The 16,785-nt window shown below is 38.4% G+C and overlaps 1 protein-coding gene and 1 long non-coding RNA gene across 2 annotated transcripts in view; both read left to right on the top strand.

Moving 5' to 3' along the window:
* Positions 1 to 3,162: 3,162 nt before the first annotated feature.
* LOC131531417 (uncharacterized) lies at positions 3,163 to 4,373 on the top strand. Its single transcript, XR_009268685.1, has 3 exons — positions 3,163 to 3,533; positions 3,681 to 3,823; positions 4,158 to 4,373. It is a non-coding gene; the product is annotated as an uncharacterized LOC131531417 (long non-coding RNA).
* A 6,196-nt stretch (positions 4,374 to 10,569) lies between these two features.
* LOC131530554 (NACHT, LRR and PYD domains-containing protein 3-like) overlaps positions 10,570 to 16,785 on the top strand; it is a 71,375-nt gene continuing 65,159 nt past the window's right edge. Inside the window, 3 exon segments of the mRNA XM_058760889.1 lie at positions 10,570 to 10,670; positions 13,400 to 13,574; positions 13,654 to 13,758. Coding sequence (XP_058616872.1) covers positions 13,528 to 13,574; positions 13,654 to 13,758 — 152 coding nt within the window. The 5' untranslated portion in view covers positions 10,570 to 10,670; positions 13,400 to 13,527.

Raw genomic sequence — 16,785 nt, 5'->3', positions numbered from 1 at the left:
AATTATTATTCGTTACATTTACGTAGCACTTTTCAGGGTACTCAAAGCACTTTACATAGATGGGGGGAAATCTCCTCAACCACCACCAATGTGCAGCATCCACCTAGATGATGCAACAGCAGCCATGTTGCACCAGAACACCCACTACACACCAGCTTAATGGTGGAGAGGAGACAGCATGATGAAGCCAATCAGTAGATATGGGGATGATTAGGAGGCCATGATGATTTTTTTTTTTTTTTTTTTTGACAGTATAGTGTCCCCATCACTATACTGGGGCATTAGGACCCACACAGATCACAGGGTGAGCACCCCCTGCTGACCTCACTAGCAATTCTTCCAGCAGCAACCTAGATTTTCCTGGAGGTCTCCCATCCAGATACTGACCAAGCTCAGCCCTGCTTAGCTTCAGTGGGCAACCTGTCTTGGGCTACAGGGTGATATGGCTGCTGGCTTTTCCTGATGATATCTCCCAAAGGTAACATGTAAAGCAGGGGTGGTGAACTCTATTCCTGGTGAGCCACAGCCCTGCAGAGTTCAGCTCCAACCCTAATTAAAATTCACCTACCTGTAGCTTCCTAGTAATCGTTCAGACCTTGATTAGCTTGTTCAGGTGTGATTGATTAGGGTTGAAGCAAAACTCTTCAGGGCTGTGGCTCTCCAGGACCAATGTTCGCCACCCCGTATGTAAAGCATGAAAAGCAGTGGTCCTAGTACTGAGCCTTGTTGTACTCCATACTGTACAAATTGATGTTGGTCAGAAGTATGATTTGAACCATGCCATTGCAGTTCCACTAATGCCAACATAATTTACTAGTCTATTCAAAAGAATGTTGTGGTCAATAATGTAAAACGCTGCGCTAAGATCCAGTAGCACTAATAGAAAGATATAATCAGCCATAATCAGATGATAAGAGCAGGTAATTTGTAACTCTGATGAGAGCAGTCTCAGTACTATGAAATGGTCTAAATCCTGACTGGAAAACATCACAGATACCATTTTTTCCAAGAAGGAACATAGTTTTGAGGATACTACCTTTTCTAGTATCTTTGGTGGAAAAGAGAGATTTGAGATCGGTCTGTAATTAACCAGTTCTCTAGGATCAAATGTGGTTTCTCCATTGTTATGATGGCCCTGGTTGACCAGGTATTACTTCATTACCGTAACTGAAGTTGATGGCCATTGTTCCAGCAGTTATGAGGCATCTATGCTCAAAGTAAGCAATAAACATTACACTATTGATCAAATCACTGCCCGGATCCTCATTATTTATCCCTGAATTATTTATCTTCAATTATATTTACTGATAGATTGCACTTTGTAGATAACTCTTTAATAAAAAACAATTTTGTGTTGTGTAGAACAATTAACTAGCAGATGTCCTCGGCATGCTGAATTTCGAGTGCTTCAGTGAACAATGAATCATTTAACAAAAAAATTATTATTTAGTGAAGCAATTGGTTCAGTTGGTTCAAAGTTTGAAAAGACTCACTTCTCCCAACCACACTGGCAATGAAGCATAAAATGATTATTGTTGATTCACAATAACAAAATAGTAAATTAAGTATAGGTTAATTGTGTGCCATAATCCCCAGAAACCATCAGCATGACATGAAAAGTTACTGTTAGAACAAACTAAGATGAACTTCCTGTAAAAAAAAAACTGTGCTTGCTTGATCATGATGCAAGTCATCTAGACATTTTGTCCAAAAAAAGCACACTTATTTTTCAAAGGTATGTGTAATTCATGTTGCAATTTCTATATGCTTAAACAAAACAGTACACTCTAAAAAATGCTGGGTTAAATACAACCCAGCACTGGGTAAAATATGGACAAACCTAGCGATTGGGTTGTTTTTGACCCAGCGGTTGGGTTACTGCCCAGAAGGTTGGGTTAAACATTTAATCCAACTATTGGTTGAAAACAACTCGGTCACTGGGTTTGTCCATATTTAACCCAGCATTTTTTAGAGTGTACATTTGTTTGAAATTAACATTTGTCCCAAGCATAAAGCTCACTTTATGTTGTTAAAAAATGCATATAACAAAAGCAGTATGTTAAATAACACTCAGGCTTTGCACAGTGTGCACATTAATTTGCTAGTTCTTATGACTTATTCAAGCGTAAAGACAGCAGCACTTAAAGAATCTAATTAGATATGAGGACAGATGGGAGGAGTACGATCACACTAAAGGAAACCTGAAGTCATGGAAGGAAGGAGAAACCATAGAAGTGTTGCATTATTGAAGAACAATGCTGAAGATAAAGGTGCAGAGCGAGTGAGAAGAAGACAAAGCAGGTCACAGAGGAGCAGAATGGACACTCAAAATCAGGTGAGGGTCTTTTACAGATACGCCTGATCAGATAAATGTCACAGTTTTAGAAATCCATTTGTGTACATTTCATTCAGCTGAGTGCATTTTACGTGCTTATGTATGTATTCTACATTAAAAATAAATAGTAATGTTCTAAAAAGATCAAATAATTTCACAATGATTTTGCTGATGTTATTTCATGAAGCAAACACTGACATGATACCTGTCAGTCAGAGATGATCAAACATTACAGTCCTCCAGATCCCACAGGTAATGTGTTGTGAATGCACACATGAGAGGAGAGTGTGGTAAATAACCTGCAGTCAGGTGGAGTTACACTGGTGTCAGTTTCCCTCACGACAGACTTCAGTACGTTTGACATTGTTTACAGACTAAATCCACTCATGCTTTCCTTTTTCAAAGCATTTTATAATTGCAGCAATAATACTCATACTTGAGACAATATGCATTTAAATTAATCTCATTTTCATTTTGTTTGTTAGAGCATTTTAGACAAGAACATGGAAACAGATTTCGTGACAGATGAGCAGATGGAACGAACAGAACAGAGGTATGTAAAGTGGTGAGCATTTATTTTAACTGAAATACATTTTTCTGTGGTCGTGTTTTCCAGGACTGTTGAAAGGCTATTTTGGCTTTAATGTTTCAAGTTGTTACCAGTTTTACAATCTAAAAATGCAGGGTTGTTTCAACCCAACCTTTGGTCAAATGTGGACTGACCCAACTTTTGGGTTAAAAATTTAATGGAAAAATTTAAACCAAGTCCATATTTGACCCAAAGTTACGTTGAAACAACCCAGCATTTTTTTAGAGTGTAGCTGTTATGTTGTCATGGCAACAGAATAGATCAGTAAAAAAAAAACAGACTTGTACACTAAAATCATGTTACCAAGCGTATTGTATGTCTCTTCTGTTGTACAATATTTCCAGTATTACTGCTTAAAAAAAAAATATCTATTTATTATTTTAATATTATTATATTTGTTTATTATTTTTTATTATTTTTAACTTGAGTTTGTCATGACATAGTTTGAATGATGTCTGGATTTGTGCTATACAGATACTGTAGATCTGTAGGTCATGTTTATTTCCACCGCTGAGCTCTCATTTAGTTCAGAAACGAGAAGAACCAGCGTCAGTTACACTGAATGATCAGCAAAGAAAAATAGAAGATCAAAGAGGTTTGCTGGAGGAGGTAATATGTTTTGATCATATGATTTGTATCTATTTATTTATTTATTTTGCTCTAGTTGAGAAATTTTCATTTGCATGATTGGTGTTTCTTAGGTCTTGATGTCATTAAGAGACGTTTAGACAATGTTAAATAGTCTGTGTTGTACAGCTGGCCCGCATAGAACAGGACCTGAAGGAAACCATTTGGAGAGAGGAGAAGAGACAGCAGGAGCTAGACCAAGTAAGAAGAGAAGAGAATCGGATCCGCTGGAGAAGTCTGTTGTTCCTCAGCCTCAACCAGCGTACAGCGAAGTATGAACCTGTGCCCGAACTATTCTCTCAAAAAATCTAAAACATCTTTATAAGCTTTCACATGTCAAATATAAACTATAATACCTCTAATGAGCTACTGGATAGTCTGCTGTGGTTGGGGGTGCTGTGGTGTAAATGTTTGCTACTCCAAAGTATCATAAATCATCACTATTATGCCTTTGAGCAAAACACTCAACACTCCTGTCTCTGTGATAAATTCATGTCGCCGTGACATTATGTGCATCAATTTACACGACACACATACATGCTTTTATCCATGAGACCTGAAACCAAAAGATTTCTGATGATTTTCTCTCTGTGTTTCTTTCTATAGGCCCTGGGTGACAAGCTACTATAAGAACATAGCGATGCACATCTATTGCCTTCCAATAGAGACTGTTGTCCGAAATCAGAACAAGAAGAAGAAGAAGACAAGAAGATGAGGAAATTATGCCGTTACAGCAAACAGTTACAATCTGAAAGAAAATCAGAGCATCATGTAATCAAACAGACGGTGAACACTGTTAACTGCAATGATTATATGTTGCGATTAAACTTATAGCAAAATTTGGTAGTTTTGTATGTTGTTTGAGGGTTGGCATCATCTGAGGTCCTTTGAGGGGTTGGCATCATCTTTTCTCAGGTGTTCGGTCATCTCAGGTAAGGGCTGGATCCAGACTCCCAGATAGCAACATATTGTCGGCCCAGATCCGGCCCACATCTGGCACATGAGGAATGATGATCTGGCCCACATGTAGCGTGGAATGATGGCACTTGTGCGGACCGCTCCTGTTTGCCAGATCTGGGCCAAAAGCAGGCCATAGCAATGCCACATATCAGCCAAGAGCAAAGCAATAAACCACACTGGACCTTATCTGAGCCACAAAATCTTCAGGTAACACTTTATTTTGATGGCCCCTTTTGAACATTCTGTTGACACTAAGTAATGTTGCAACTACATGTCAACAAACTCTCATTAGATTATTAGTAGACTGTCTGCTTCATATCTGCAAACTCTTTATTGTGAGGGTCTCTCAACAGATATTCTGCTGACTATAAGTAACTTTGCAACTACATGTCAACTTATTCCAACCCTAACCCTACCAGTCAACTAATACACTACTAACAATCTAATGAGAGTTGGTAGAAATGTAGATGCAATGTTACTTATAGTCAACAGAATGTGTTAAAGGGACCATCAAAATAAAGTGAAACCAATCTTCATATATTATTTATAGCGTCCTCTCTGCTTTTCTAAGCTTGTTAACAAGCTGAGTCACTGAAAGGAAGAAGAGAACAGAAAAAAAAGAAACAGAAACTCAAGAACTACAACTGACTTAACTTAACTGCCACAGCCTGATTAATTCAGCTGAAGATAAAAAAGACATTCAATCTCTCAAGATCTCAGCAGAGGAGGATTAAATAACTCCACAAACAGCATTACCAGCTTCACTTATTACTAACCAGACTGACTTTCTTTCTGTTAGAGGTCTACAGAAGGTCTTATTGACAATTAACAGGGGTGTAAATCTAACATGTTTTATTTGAAGTCACCATAACGTTGATTAGTGTTTCCATCAGTTGGTCTGAGTGAGAATTATATAAACACTGGGAGTGTTAGTTTAAAACCTAATGGACTCTAATGGAAAATTCCTAGACCCTCAGAAACTCTTTCCACACCAAAAAGTCACTGCAAAGCGATGTAGCACAACAGGCCACGCCCACCAGATCATCAGAGACTTCACAGGACACCCCTCATGTATTATCATTCATACTGGGACTAATGACCTTCACTCGCTGCGCAACAGTACTTCTGATGCGGTGAGGAAAATGGCAGAAGTCACCAGCAAAAAGTTCCCAGAGTCCCGAATCATAATCTCCACGCTTCTCCCAAGACACGACACACCACCGCACATCATCTACAGCATCAATGCTGAAATTTCCAGTGGCTGTTCTGCGCTCCCCAATGTACACCTGGCCCACCACTACCACATTGGCCTCCAACACCTGTATGATGGACTTCACCTACACAAAGATGGAGTCCGTACTTTTGCAAAGACCCTAAAAGATGCAGCCCTGGGCCGCAGTCCAGCATCACCGAGACACCTGCTACCAACTCCACAATACCACCGGCCCATTCACCCCTACATGCCCAGACATCCCCCTCCGGCCCCGGTGAGGACAGACATCGCCTGGACAAACACTGCACGTCGTCCACCACACCCAGCAATGGCTCCCTACACACCTGTAAACCTGCAGTCACCAACTTCACATCCACCCGCTGCCCATCAAACCCCCGTAAGAAAGAAGAAACCAAAAACCACCCCACACCAAGAGAAGCCACCACAGCCGAGAGCACAGAGCTATGCTGAAGCTGCAGCCCGGCCCCCTGCTGCACCCAGCACCTCCACACCTGCCAGCGAACTGAGCCAGATCAGAGAGATGCTGCAGACACTGTGCAACCAGCTCCTGAACAGATAAGGACAATAGGCACAAACACAGTGCACTAGATGTAAATTGACCGATTGACCGAAAACTGCACTAGATGTAAATTGTTTACCATATATATTCTCACAGGTTATTTTCTCTCTGTCTTACCAAATAGGTTTATCTTTAATATTACTAAAATACTAATGCGTTCATTTCATATAAGTTGTTGGAATATTCAGGGTCTTCATTCTTCGACTTTTGGTCCTAAAAGCACAGACCCAGTTTTTCTGAAAAATAACAAAGATGCTGACATTATCATTCTCACCGAGACCTGGTGTCGAAATGATGCACTTACCTACTGTCCCTCAGGCTACTATGAAGTAATTGTACCCTCAGTTAAATTAAGTACAGTCCACCGTGGACGAGACTCGGGAGGAATTCTGGTGTGGTACAAGGAAGCTCTAGCCAAACACATTTCTATAATTACACTTAGTAAATTTCATTGTTGGTTAAAACTAAACAATCAAATTGGCATTTCAACCACTGACACTTATCTTTGTGCCATCTACATCCCTCCAGCAGAATCCCTTACCATGATGAGGAATATCTGAACAACATCCACACAGAGATCAGCCGTTTCCAGGCCCAGGGAAACGTGCTGCTGTGTGGAGACTTAAATGCAAGAACTGGATCTGAACCTGATAAAATAGATCCAAAGGGCAATGAGCATGTCTTTGGCCAAAACCCCCAGAGTCTCACAAAAAACCTCCCACCAAGAAACAATCTTGACCAAACTGTAAATAAAAATGGTAGAGAATTAGTGCAGCTCTGCCGAGCCTCAGGCCTGTACATGCTTAATGGCAGGATCAGAGGGGACTCTTTAGGGAGGTTTACGTGTTGTTCAGGTCTTGGAGCTAGTGTAGTTGACTATGCCATCACTGACATGGACCCCTCCTCCTTCAGTGCATTCACTGTCATACAACAAACTCCGCTTTCTGACCATAACCAAACTAACATTTATATTAAAACACATCACACACCAGAACAAAACAAGCAGGAAACCTGCAACTTGTATCAGGTCCAGCAGAGATACAAATGGAATTCAGACAGTGCAGAAAAATTTCACAATTCACAAGAGTGGAGACAAATTGGACCCCAATAATTTCAGAGGCATTTGTGTGAGCAGTAATCTGGGGAAGTTATTTAGCAGTATTTTAAACAATAGAATAGTAAACTTCCTTAATGAACACAGTGTCCTGAGCCCGAGTCAGATTGGCTTTCTTCCTAATCACAGAACTACTGACCACATTTACACCCTACACACCCTAATCAATAAACACGTAAAACAGACCAAAAATGGAAAAATATTTGCATGTTTTAGCGATTTCAAAAAAGCATTTGATTCTATTTGGCACGATGGATTATATTATAAGTTTTTACAAAGTGGTGTAGGGGGTAAAGTTTATGACATTGTAAAATCAATATATTCAAACAACAAATGTGCAATACGAATTGGCAACAAACATACAGATTTCTTCACCCAGAAAAGAGGAGTGCGGCAGGGCTGTAGCCTGAGTCCAACACTGTTCAACATCTACATTAATGAATTAGCGGTGCAGTTGGACCAGTCTACAGCCCCTGGACTCACTCTACAAGACAAAAACATCAAGCTTGGAAACCTCATGGAAGTGAGGTTTTGGGTCCACTCAGTGATCAGAGCTACACTAGATGGGACAGACATCCAACAGAAGCCCTACACACAGAATTCTGCAAAATGATCCTAAAATTACAAAGGAGAACACCCAATAATGCATGTAGGGCAGAATTAGGCCGATTCCCATTGATTATAAATATACAAAAAAGATCCCTCAAATTCTGGATGCATCTTAAATCAAGTCCCACAGAATCGCTACATTTTAAAGCACTACAAACCCAAGAACTGAACCCCAAAAAGAGTCCACTCAGTCAGCTGGTTCTGAGACTTACTAACCTGACTAACTCTACTAACACTAACCAGTCTCAGACCAGCACTGCTTCTCACCCAAACATCAAAATAAATCAAATTATCAAACAATCTAAAAATATATATCTGGAACATTGGGATCAAGAGACTAAAACACAAAGTAAATTACAACTATATCGGACCATAAAATCAAATTATGAATTGGAAGATTATCTCCAGAGTGTCAGAGACACAAAGCAGAGACAGATCCTGACCAAGTACAGGCTCAGTGAGCACAGACTAGCCATTGAGACCGGCAGACACAGAAAGAGCTGGTTACCCACAGAGCAAAGAGTGTGTGCTCACTGTGAGACAGGAGAGATCGAGACAGAGACGCACTCCTCCTTCACTGTCATAAATACATATCAATAAGAAACCTCTACTTCAACAAACTCACCAACTTAATAAAGAACTTTACAGCCATTAGTGAAACAGAACAAATAAAGATAGTACTAGGAGAGGGACAGACAGCAGCACTGGCTGAGACAGCAGGTGAATGCGTGTAATGTGTGTAATATGTGTATTACATCTGACCTCAAAGTGTTTCCCTACTGTCTACCACAGTGACCCTCAGCCTGTGTGTGTTTATGTGTTAAACACTGTGGTATGAAATGTTCACATAATAAGTTCTTATTTGTTACACTGTTTATTTAAGTTTATATTGTTATAAGGTTTTTTTTTTATTCTATTATTTTGATCTTTTCATTGGTATTATATTTCTCCACATATATTTCAAGCTTTGGCAATATTGTATTTTTTACAGTCATGCCAATAAAGCAATATTGAATTGAATTGAATTGAATAGTTTAAAACCAGGTTTCTTTTTTTTTTTTCTTTTTTTTTTTACACTGTGGCTGAATTGTTATTTTTTGGTAGGCTCAATCTTTACTGAACTAGTTTTATAGTCTGTTCAACTAAAATGTTTTAATTGGTTGAACATTTAGAAAACTACAGCAAATTATGTCAATTAATATTTAAAGATTTACTCCATGTGTTTCATGTTACCTTAACTATGATTTATTATTTGGGCATCATAAGAAATTGCTGTGGAACCATTTATTACATTTTATACTGCGTTTAAGAACATCATTAATTATCAATCAGTAAAAACACACACATTATACACATAATAGACTTTATTTAATAATTGGGGGGATTAGACACACCCACAGACATCAAGAACCAGCGTATCTTACTGTATATTACTGAATTTATGTTTAGCATGAGCCAGAATTTTTACATTTGCCAAGATGTCAGGGGCTCTGGCTCCCAGTAAACACTGTACTATGGTGGCTTTTCCACACATTGGAACTGCCAATAACTAGGGCACATTCATCAGGTTTCTCAGAGGCTCCGTCACTTGTATTTTGTGTTATAATTAAGGACGAGGACGAGAAGTAGTTAATAGTCTCTTACTGGTATCTATATAGAAGCTGTCCACAAACCAAAGAAAGCAAGCCCTGCAAATTAATTTATTTTAAAAACCACATATTATACAGATACTTCATATTTAATGGTATTTTATTATTTTTATTGCATTTAATGTATTATACTTTCAATATAGCATTTGCAATGGGCTTTTAAAAGCTGTTTTTATGCATGATTTAACCTGATTTTTTGTTGCATTTACACACTTTTGACCAGCAGGCATTGGCATAGTTTTCTCTGTGTTTTCTTTGCCACAACAAATGTGTTTTATAAACACACAGCTAATGCAGGCAGATTTTTTTTTTGTTGTTAATGTCAAGAGTAAAGAGCCCAACTAAAGTAATCGCTGATCAACATAATGGTGACTTAAAATTGATGACTCTTTCCTTCAGTGATCATGCTTGTTAACATTAGCTGTTTTCACTAATGGTCAGTCATCATTTAAATAATCAATTATTTCATTAACTTTAACTCTGCTACAGTGTTCATTTTAACTCTGAGGATAATTAATTTAATGCTGGGGATTTTTGCTGTGCATATCCTTTTTTTTTTTTTTTTTTTTTTTTGATTGAGTTTGATTTGTGTTATTTTCTGAAATGGGTTATATTGTAATTTACACCCAGATTATTATTACTTTCTTTTATTCTGACATTACTAAAGAAAGTAATTACATATTAGACACTGTTAAAATATTCCATTTATATTCTGTAGGGGGAGAAAGTGGTGAGGATGTTGACAGAGAGTCATAAGTTTGATGTGTTATAGAGTGCTGCTTTTATATATTCAGCTTAACAGCTGTCATGGTGTCTGTGCCGACAGCCTCGTGGGTGAGTCCCAGCTCATGAACCTTTCCTGAAAGGTTTTTGAATGTTTTTTTTTTTTTTAAACTTAAGCTCCTCCTTGTCGGGTGACACATGAAAGTGAAACTATTATATAAGCATCCATTTTGTCATGAGGAAGAAAACAACATTAAGAGAGAAAAACACAGTGAGTATCACTATTTCAGTGTCATTTCAGATAGTCAAAATCAGTCCAGACTGGTTTAAAGTGAAGTATAACTATAAGCTGTATCAGATATGTTTACAGTCTTTTTTTTTTTTTTTTTTCAATTGCTAACAAGCACTGTTCAATGCTAAAGCCACATTTTTCATAACTCTTCACACATTCAGCGAAACAGAAGTCTATGGGGACCAAACTGAATCATTTGTCACTGCTTTCACATAAAATGCATTCAATGACCACATTTTCAAAAATCCATGAGCACTTTTGTCATTCATACTTCACCACCTGCAAAATAATATTTGTAGCACGTTTCAAATGCTAACACACTGCTTTCAAAACTGACAAAAGCATATTACAGTTTTTCTCGATTGCTAACACACTATAACTGATTCATTTGGCCCATTTTTCCAAACCATACATACAGTTCTCGAAACAAAGACACGTTTCTCAAGACTTTTAACACATTCCACCTGTTTTCACACATGCTCCAATTTGCTCTGTGTTTTCTGCAAAACTCTACACAAAAACACCATCATTTTGCACAGGTTTAACCATGTTCTCATTTAGAAAACTCAAACACACAATATAATTAACTCAAGCATCAAAAAATGAACACAAACAGCACGTTTATCCATGTGTGAACATTCAGTAGCAAAACTGATGACACACAGGTCAGAATCTCAGGATGATATGAACAGGAGCACAAGTGATTATGTGTTTTGGGAAATGAATACTGGTAGTGGGAGACAAAGAGGAATAGGAGGAGAAAAGAAAAAAATAAGGGGATAAGGTCAAAGGTCGTTTATTCCTGATGAAATACAAAGCACTATAGTTGACCATGTTCTTCTGCATGGACTGACCATGAGGGAAGATGGCCTACAGGCTCATCTACAAGGTGTCAATACTATTGACACATACAATATAATTACAGTACGTAGCAGCAGTACTTCAGATGAGAGAACTTTCATTATTCTGTATACAGTAAATACTGTAGCACATGTTGTACACCCTCAAACTCATTACTGTTGAAATTATTAAAAGTAAATTAAAAGTAATCCTTACATCTACTCTATTTTTGCATAACTGAGAGACGACTGTCCAGGGAAGGCAGAGAAGTCTTTTTTCAGAAGACTAAGAAACCGCTATAATAAATAAGGATACTACCAATACTGTAATGCAATTTGGCTGAGGATGCTGAATGAATGAATGAATGAATGAATTAATTTATTTATTTATTCATTCACAGTAACTGACAGTATAGTCCAGTGTGTGTTTACTGTATATTCAGTTGTTTGGTCTTTGAACTTTTCTCTTCTAGTGCTTTTCATCTACTGTAAGATATCTTTACAGTCGTGTAATGAAAGTAAACTTTTCTTAAAGTTTATTGCTGAATTTTACTGTATCTGCACCCCTTTATTTATGCTGTATACTGTAACAGACATTGACTAGCAAAAGGATTCCTGTTTCCCAAAAGGAGGTTTTTGTAACAGTATTTTGAATTGATCTCACTAGTGTTCTCTAGAAAGGAACATAGTCTGAGTATTTGACAGGTTTGTGTATCATCTGAGGCCAAAGTTTGAGTCTGACAAAAGAGAATAATGTTTTTGACTAAACTATTTGATTTTGACCGGGAAGTTTGAAGTTTGCACAAGTTGGTGTGTAAATTCAGAACGATGGCAAATTCTGTCCATTTCTGCAGGAATTATATTGAAATATACAATTTTAGAAGGATATTTACTATGAAATTCAATAATAATTATTCCATACATAACTAACTGTAATTTCAACTGAAAGCCAACCCAGGTGTCCTATTTTTAGTCTTTTTTCCTTCTTTCTTTCTTTTTCAGATATTTTTTGATAAATCAGAATGGCTTCAGAATTATTTTATTTGGAAATATAGATCAAGGAAGACACATTGGTGGAAAAAAAAAGAGTGGCAGAGAGAGGGAGGACTATAGAACCCCCGCAGTACAGTACATCCATCCAATTATCTCTTCCATACATTTTCCAAAGCACTTGTCCTAGGGATGACAAACACACACACACACTTACAGTCTCCACTTTTAATTTATTTCTTTTGTATTTTCATGAATAAATTTTGTAAATGCTGATGTTTTGTTGCTGTTGTTTTTTTCCCTATATCTTTTGGTATATAAATATATAGGGAGAAAAACTACATTTTTCTCATTCATTCTTTGTGCTGTAATACAGTCAGTAAAATAAAAAGATGTTATTCTAATTGTATAACGGAATACTTCTGAAAAATAATTTAAACTTCAAAGATACAGTAAAAGTTCATAATTTATGCAATGCTCCATATTGTTTGTGATTTTAAGGTCAGTGGGTTATGAATGAAATGAAACGTTTTATGAATGGGAATTGTGGCCGGTGTTATGGTGGAACAAGCTTACTCTGAGACATACATTAAGTGTTTTGTTGGTCTGAGTGAATTTTGGAAGTGAGATTAACTGTTTGGCCAAGATTCATGTCGGTAATGCAGACTGTGTGAACAGTTTAGAAAATGTGGCTTCAGTATTGAACAATGCTTGTTAGCCAAAACTGTACAGTATAAAGAGATTAAAACACAAAGTCTGTAAATCGTCAGATTTCACCTTTACTTTCATTTAATACAGTGCTTGTATGAATTTGTTATGCTGTTTGTGAAAAATTATGTGTAAATAATTTCAGGATAAAATTGTTTTTCATCTGTGCAGGTCATTACTGTGGACTAAATATTTTGAGTCAGAGGAGGATTTGAGAAAATTAATTGCTGAGATGATTCATAACTCACTCTGTGGACCAACATCTGTATCTGCTTTTAGATGAAACCACAGCCTTCAGAATGAATCTCTCTGAAGAACATGAAATAAACATAAAGACAGTCAAGTGGTGAGAAAACTTTAAATGTTTCACATTTTCAATGTTCAGAAACAATAAATGCATAGTACAACAGCATTATCATTTATAGTCTGATTCAGGGGGGTGAATCAGATTTACCTGAACACATCGATGTGTCTGTGAGGAAAAATCTTTCAGATCTCTGCAGGGAGGAAGACTCTTCTGTTGAGCCCAGGTGAGATATTATGAGTGTCATATATACTGCAGGTGTGGTGTATTATGGACATTTTCACCTGGGGGCTGTTTCATAAAAGACGCTAAGAAAAGCAGGGATTGAAGTCCAAAACCTGACTTGAAATAACCTAACAAATCAATCGGGACTAAAGCGGTTTCATAAGCGAGAATTTAAGTTCATGCAATCTCACTAATTAGATCCAGGTTCAATGAGTCAAGATAATTTGATGTACACACTTATTCTTAAGTAGCCCTTAATGTCAATCATGGATCAATCGATCCACCATGGCAAACAGTGAATATATTTGTGCTGTTTAATGCATTTGAGACGTTGTGTTTTCCCCAGTGCATAACGGACATGTCACAGTTATATTCTTCATCTGTAAATGTTAGAAAATCATGAAAATATATCCATTTTGCTGTCAGGAGTGGGTGAGGCTTACTCTACTGAACGAGCGCTGCTGCGCGCATATGTGCTAAACAGATGGAACGCAGTAGAGTAACAGCGAAATAATTTTGAGTAAAATATTAAGCGTTAGCGTTAGTTCTGGCAGGTCACGTGAGTCAAGCTTGCATCAGCTGATTCTCAGCTGATCACATCTACCTATAGGAATACGACACCTATCGCGGCATTCCTATATAAGCTCTATTCAGTATTGATCAGCAGCTTTTTCCGCTTGCTCAGGAGCAAATTAGACGGCGCATTTCATCTCTATGGGAAATCGTTCAATCAGGAATTTTGTGACAGGGGTTCGTATCCCACAAGAGTTTCTCACCAGATTCAAGTTCGTGAACTTGAACGCGAATTCGCTGTGATTGATTGACATAAGCTAATAGACTTCTGATAGACAACAAACCTGTAAACTCGACAAACCCGTAAACTGACGAGTGATTTGAGTTATTATATGCTGTTTTTATAGAGTTTTTAAATGGATTCAGAAGCTTTTAGGCCAGGTAGAATCTGCGATCTCTCTGAACCGTTCATTGCTTGGTTCTATGGCTGCAGTGCACTGTGTTTGCTGCAAATTAGGCTGCCAATTTTAGTGGGTTTTCTGCATTTTTTCAGGTATTGCATTAAAGGGCATGCTGCTCTTCTTAGCTGCTTCTAAAGAAAAGCACCCCTTCACTGCCTTCTCCTGTAAAAGGCTGCTGCCCCAGTCTCTGTTATTTCAGAAGGATATGCTTCTTTCAGAATGCCATCAGTTGTGGTTTGGGCTGTGGTACTCACAGTTGTGGATTTCTGGCCTATCCTTTGTGTTGGGGGAGTTATTATTGCTGCTCTCCCTGCTCATTCATGACAGGCTGCAGTGTATTTTTCTTTATGATAGCAGTAACTGTAAATCAAATGTAAGCTGGCTAATACAGCCCTAATTACTAGCTCAGATGAGTTGATGTGTATTCCTCTTAAAATGTAGTCTGTGTTAGAGGTCTGCATTCCTGCGGCTGTCCCGCGGCAACATGATCTCACAGAATTCCGTGTAATGTTCACGGAATTAATTAACCTCCGAATCTGTGGTGGCATCACGGAATCGCAGAAAATTCCGTGATGGGCTCACAGAAGTGATACCAATGTAAGTCAGTGACAGGCATCAGGAAACCCTCAGCATCAATATGCCGACACGATACTGGGAAATTTATCGTCATCATTGTTCAGAACTGGGTAGGTTTAGGGTAGGGGTGGGGTCCTCCAGTGAAAGTATAACTGCATCGGAGTCACTCTTTTTACGTGGTCCGATGCAGCGCTGGTGTTGAACCAGTGAATCCGTGCGAGGACCACTGCTGATGCCTTCTGTGAGCCCATCACGGAATTTTCGGCGATTCCGTGATGCCACCACAGATTCGGGGTTAATTAAGTCTGTGAACATTACATGGAATTCTGTGAGATCAGGTTGCCCGCGGGAACCGCGGGACCCGACCAGATTTCTTGCGACGCGGGATTAAATTCCCAAATAAAATGCGGTTGCGGTCAGTAACTCTGGTGCAATTTGAATGGGAGCGGGCGGTCTAACAATATCCCGTTCCCGATGTCTTTTCAGAACAGCATATCTGCGCTTTATTCAAGCACCAGTACAGCCTGCATGTGACTGTTATGCAGTACCGTTTCTAGGCATAGACGAGCTAGGCGGTCGCCTAAGGCGCCACCAGCTGAAGGGGCGCCAATGAGCGCACATACTGGCACTATATTTTAGCAGGGTTGTGATAAAGAGTGGCATGGTCACCCTGAAATATGACTGCCGCCCCCACTGGATCCCCAACATCATTGGGCTAGAGTACTGTCAATCTGACGATGCCTGTATGCCATTGGATCAGAGAGCGCTGAATTGCTGCCTGATCGTTGCATGCTTGCATTTGGAGCACTCATCAACGCCATTAGATCAATGGGCTCTGTCAGTGCTTTGGCAAGGTAAAGCTTTTTTTTTTTTTGCCATGCAATAAAGCTAAGTTCAAAGGCCATTTTAAAATATTGGTACAGTAAATGAAGTGCACAAAATCAGTATTTTGTTTAGGCAGTATTTGTGGCAGTTGATGAATCGTGTTGCGAGATTTGTCCAAAAGGTGTGCGTTTTTGCGCCAATGCATTGTTAAAAGATCAGCGTGTCATGTAATATTCCCATATAAACTTTAACAGCCAATTAAAAAATATTGGTATAGTAAAATTAGCTAATTCACAAGATCAATACATCCTTTATTAAACCACTTTGTCGAGTTTAATACATCCTTATGGGGGTGTCGAAATGCTGATCAATTCATTCACTTCTAACACAGCACTTAATGGGAGAAGCGTCATACACAGAGGGCAGAGCGTCACTTATTTAAAGGGTAAGTTCACGCGTTAATGAGTAGCAAAGGATTATTAAGTAGCTGCATTGATTACTTTTATGCCACTGATCAGGCTTTTATATGTAGTTTGGGGCAACAAAGGGTTTTATAGGTTTGACTGAAATAATGCAATAACTGACACTTTAAATCAATGTTTCAAGCAACAACAACATAACAACTGAACAAAAAACAGATAAAGACAAAAAGT

This window comes from Onychostoma macrolepis, chromosome 22, assembly GCF_012432095.1.
Source record: "Onychostoma macrolepis isolate SWU-2019 chromosome 22, ASM1243209v1, whole genome shotgun sequence".
NCBI classification, from domain to species: domain Eukaryota; kingdom Metazoa; phylum Chordata; class Actinopteri; order Cypriniformes; family Cyprinidae; genus Onychostoma; species Onychostoma macrolepis.
Note: the sequence above shows the minus strand (reverse complement) of the source record. Positions and strands in the feature narration are given on the sequence as shown.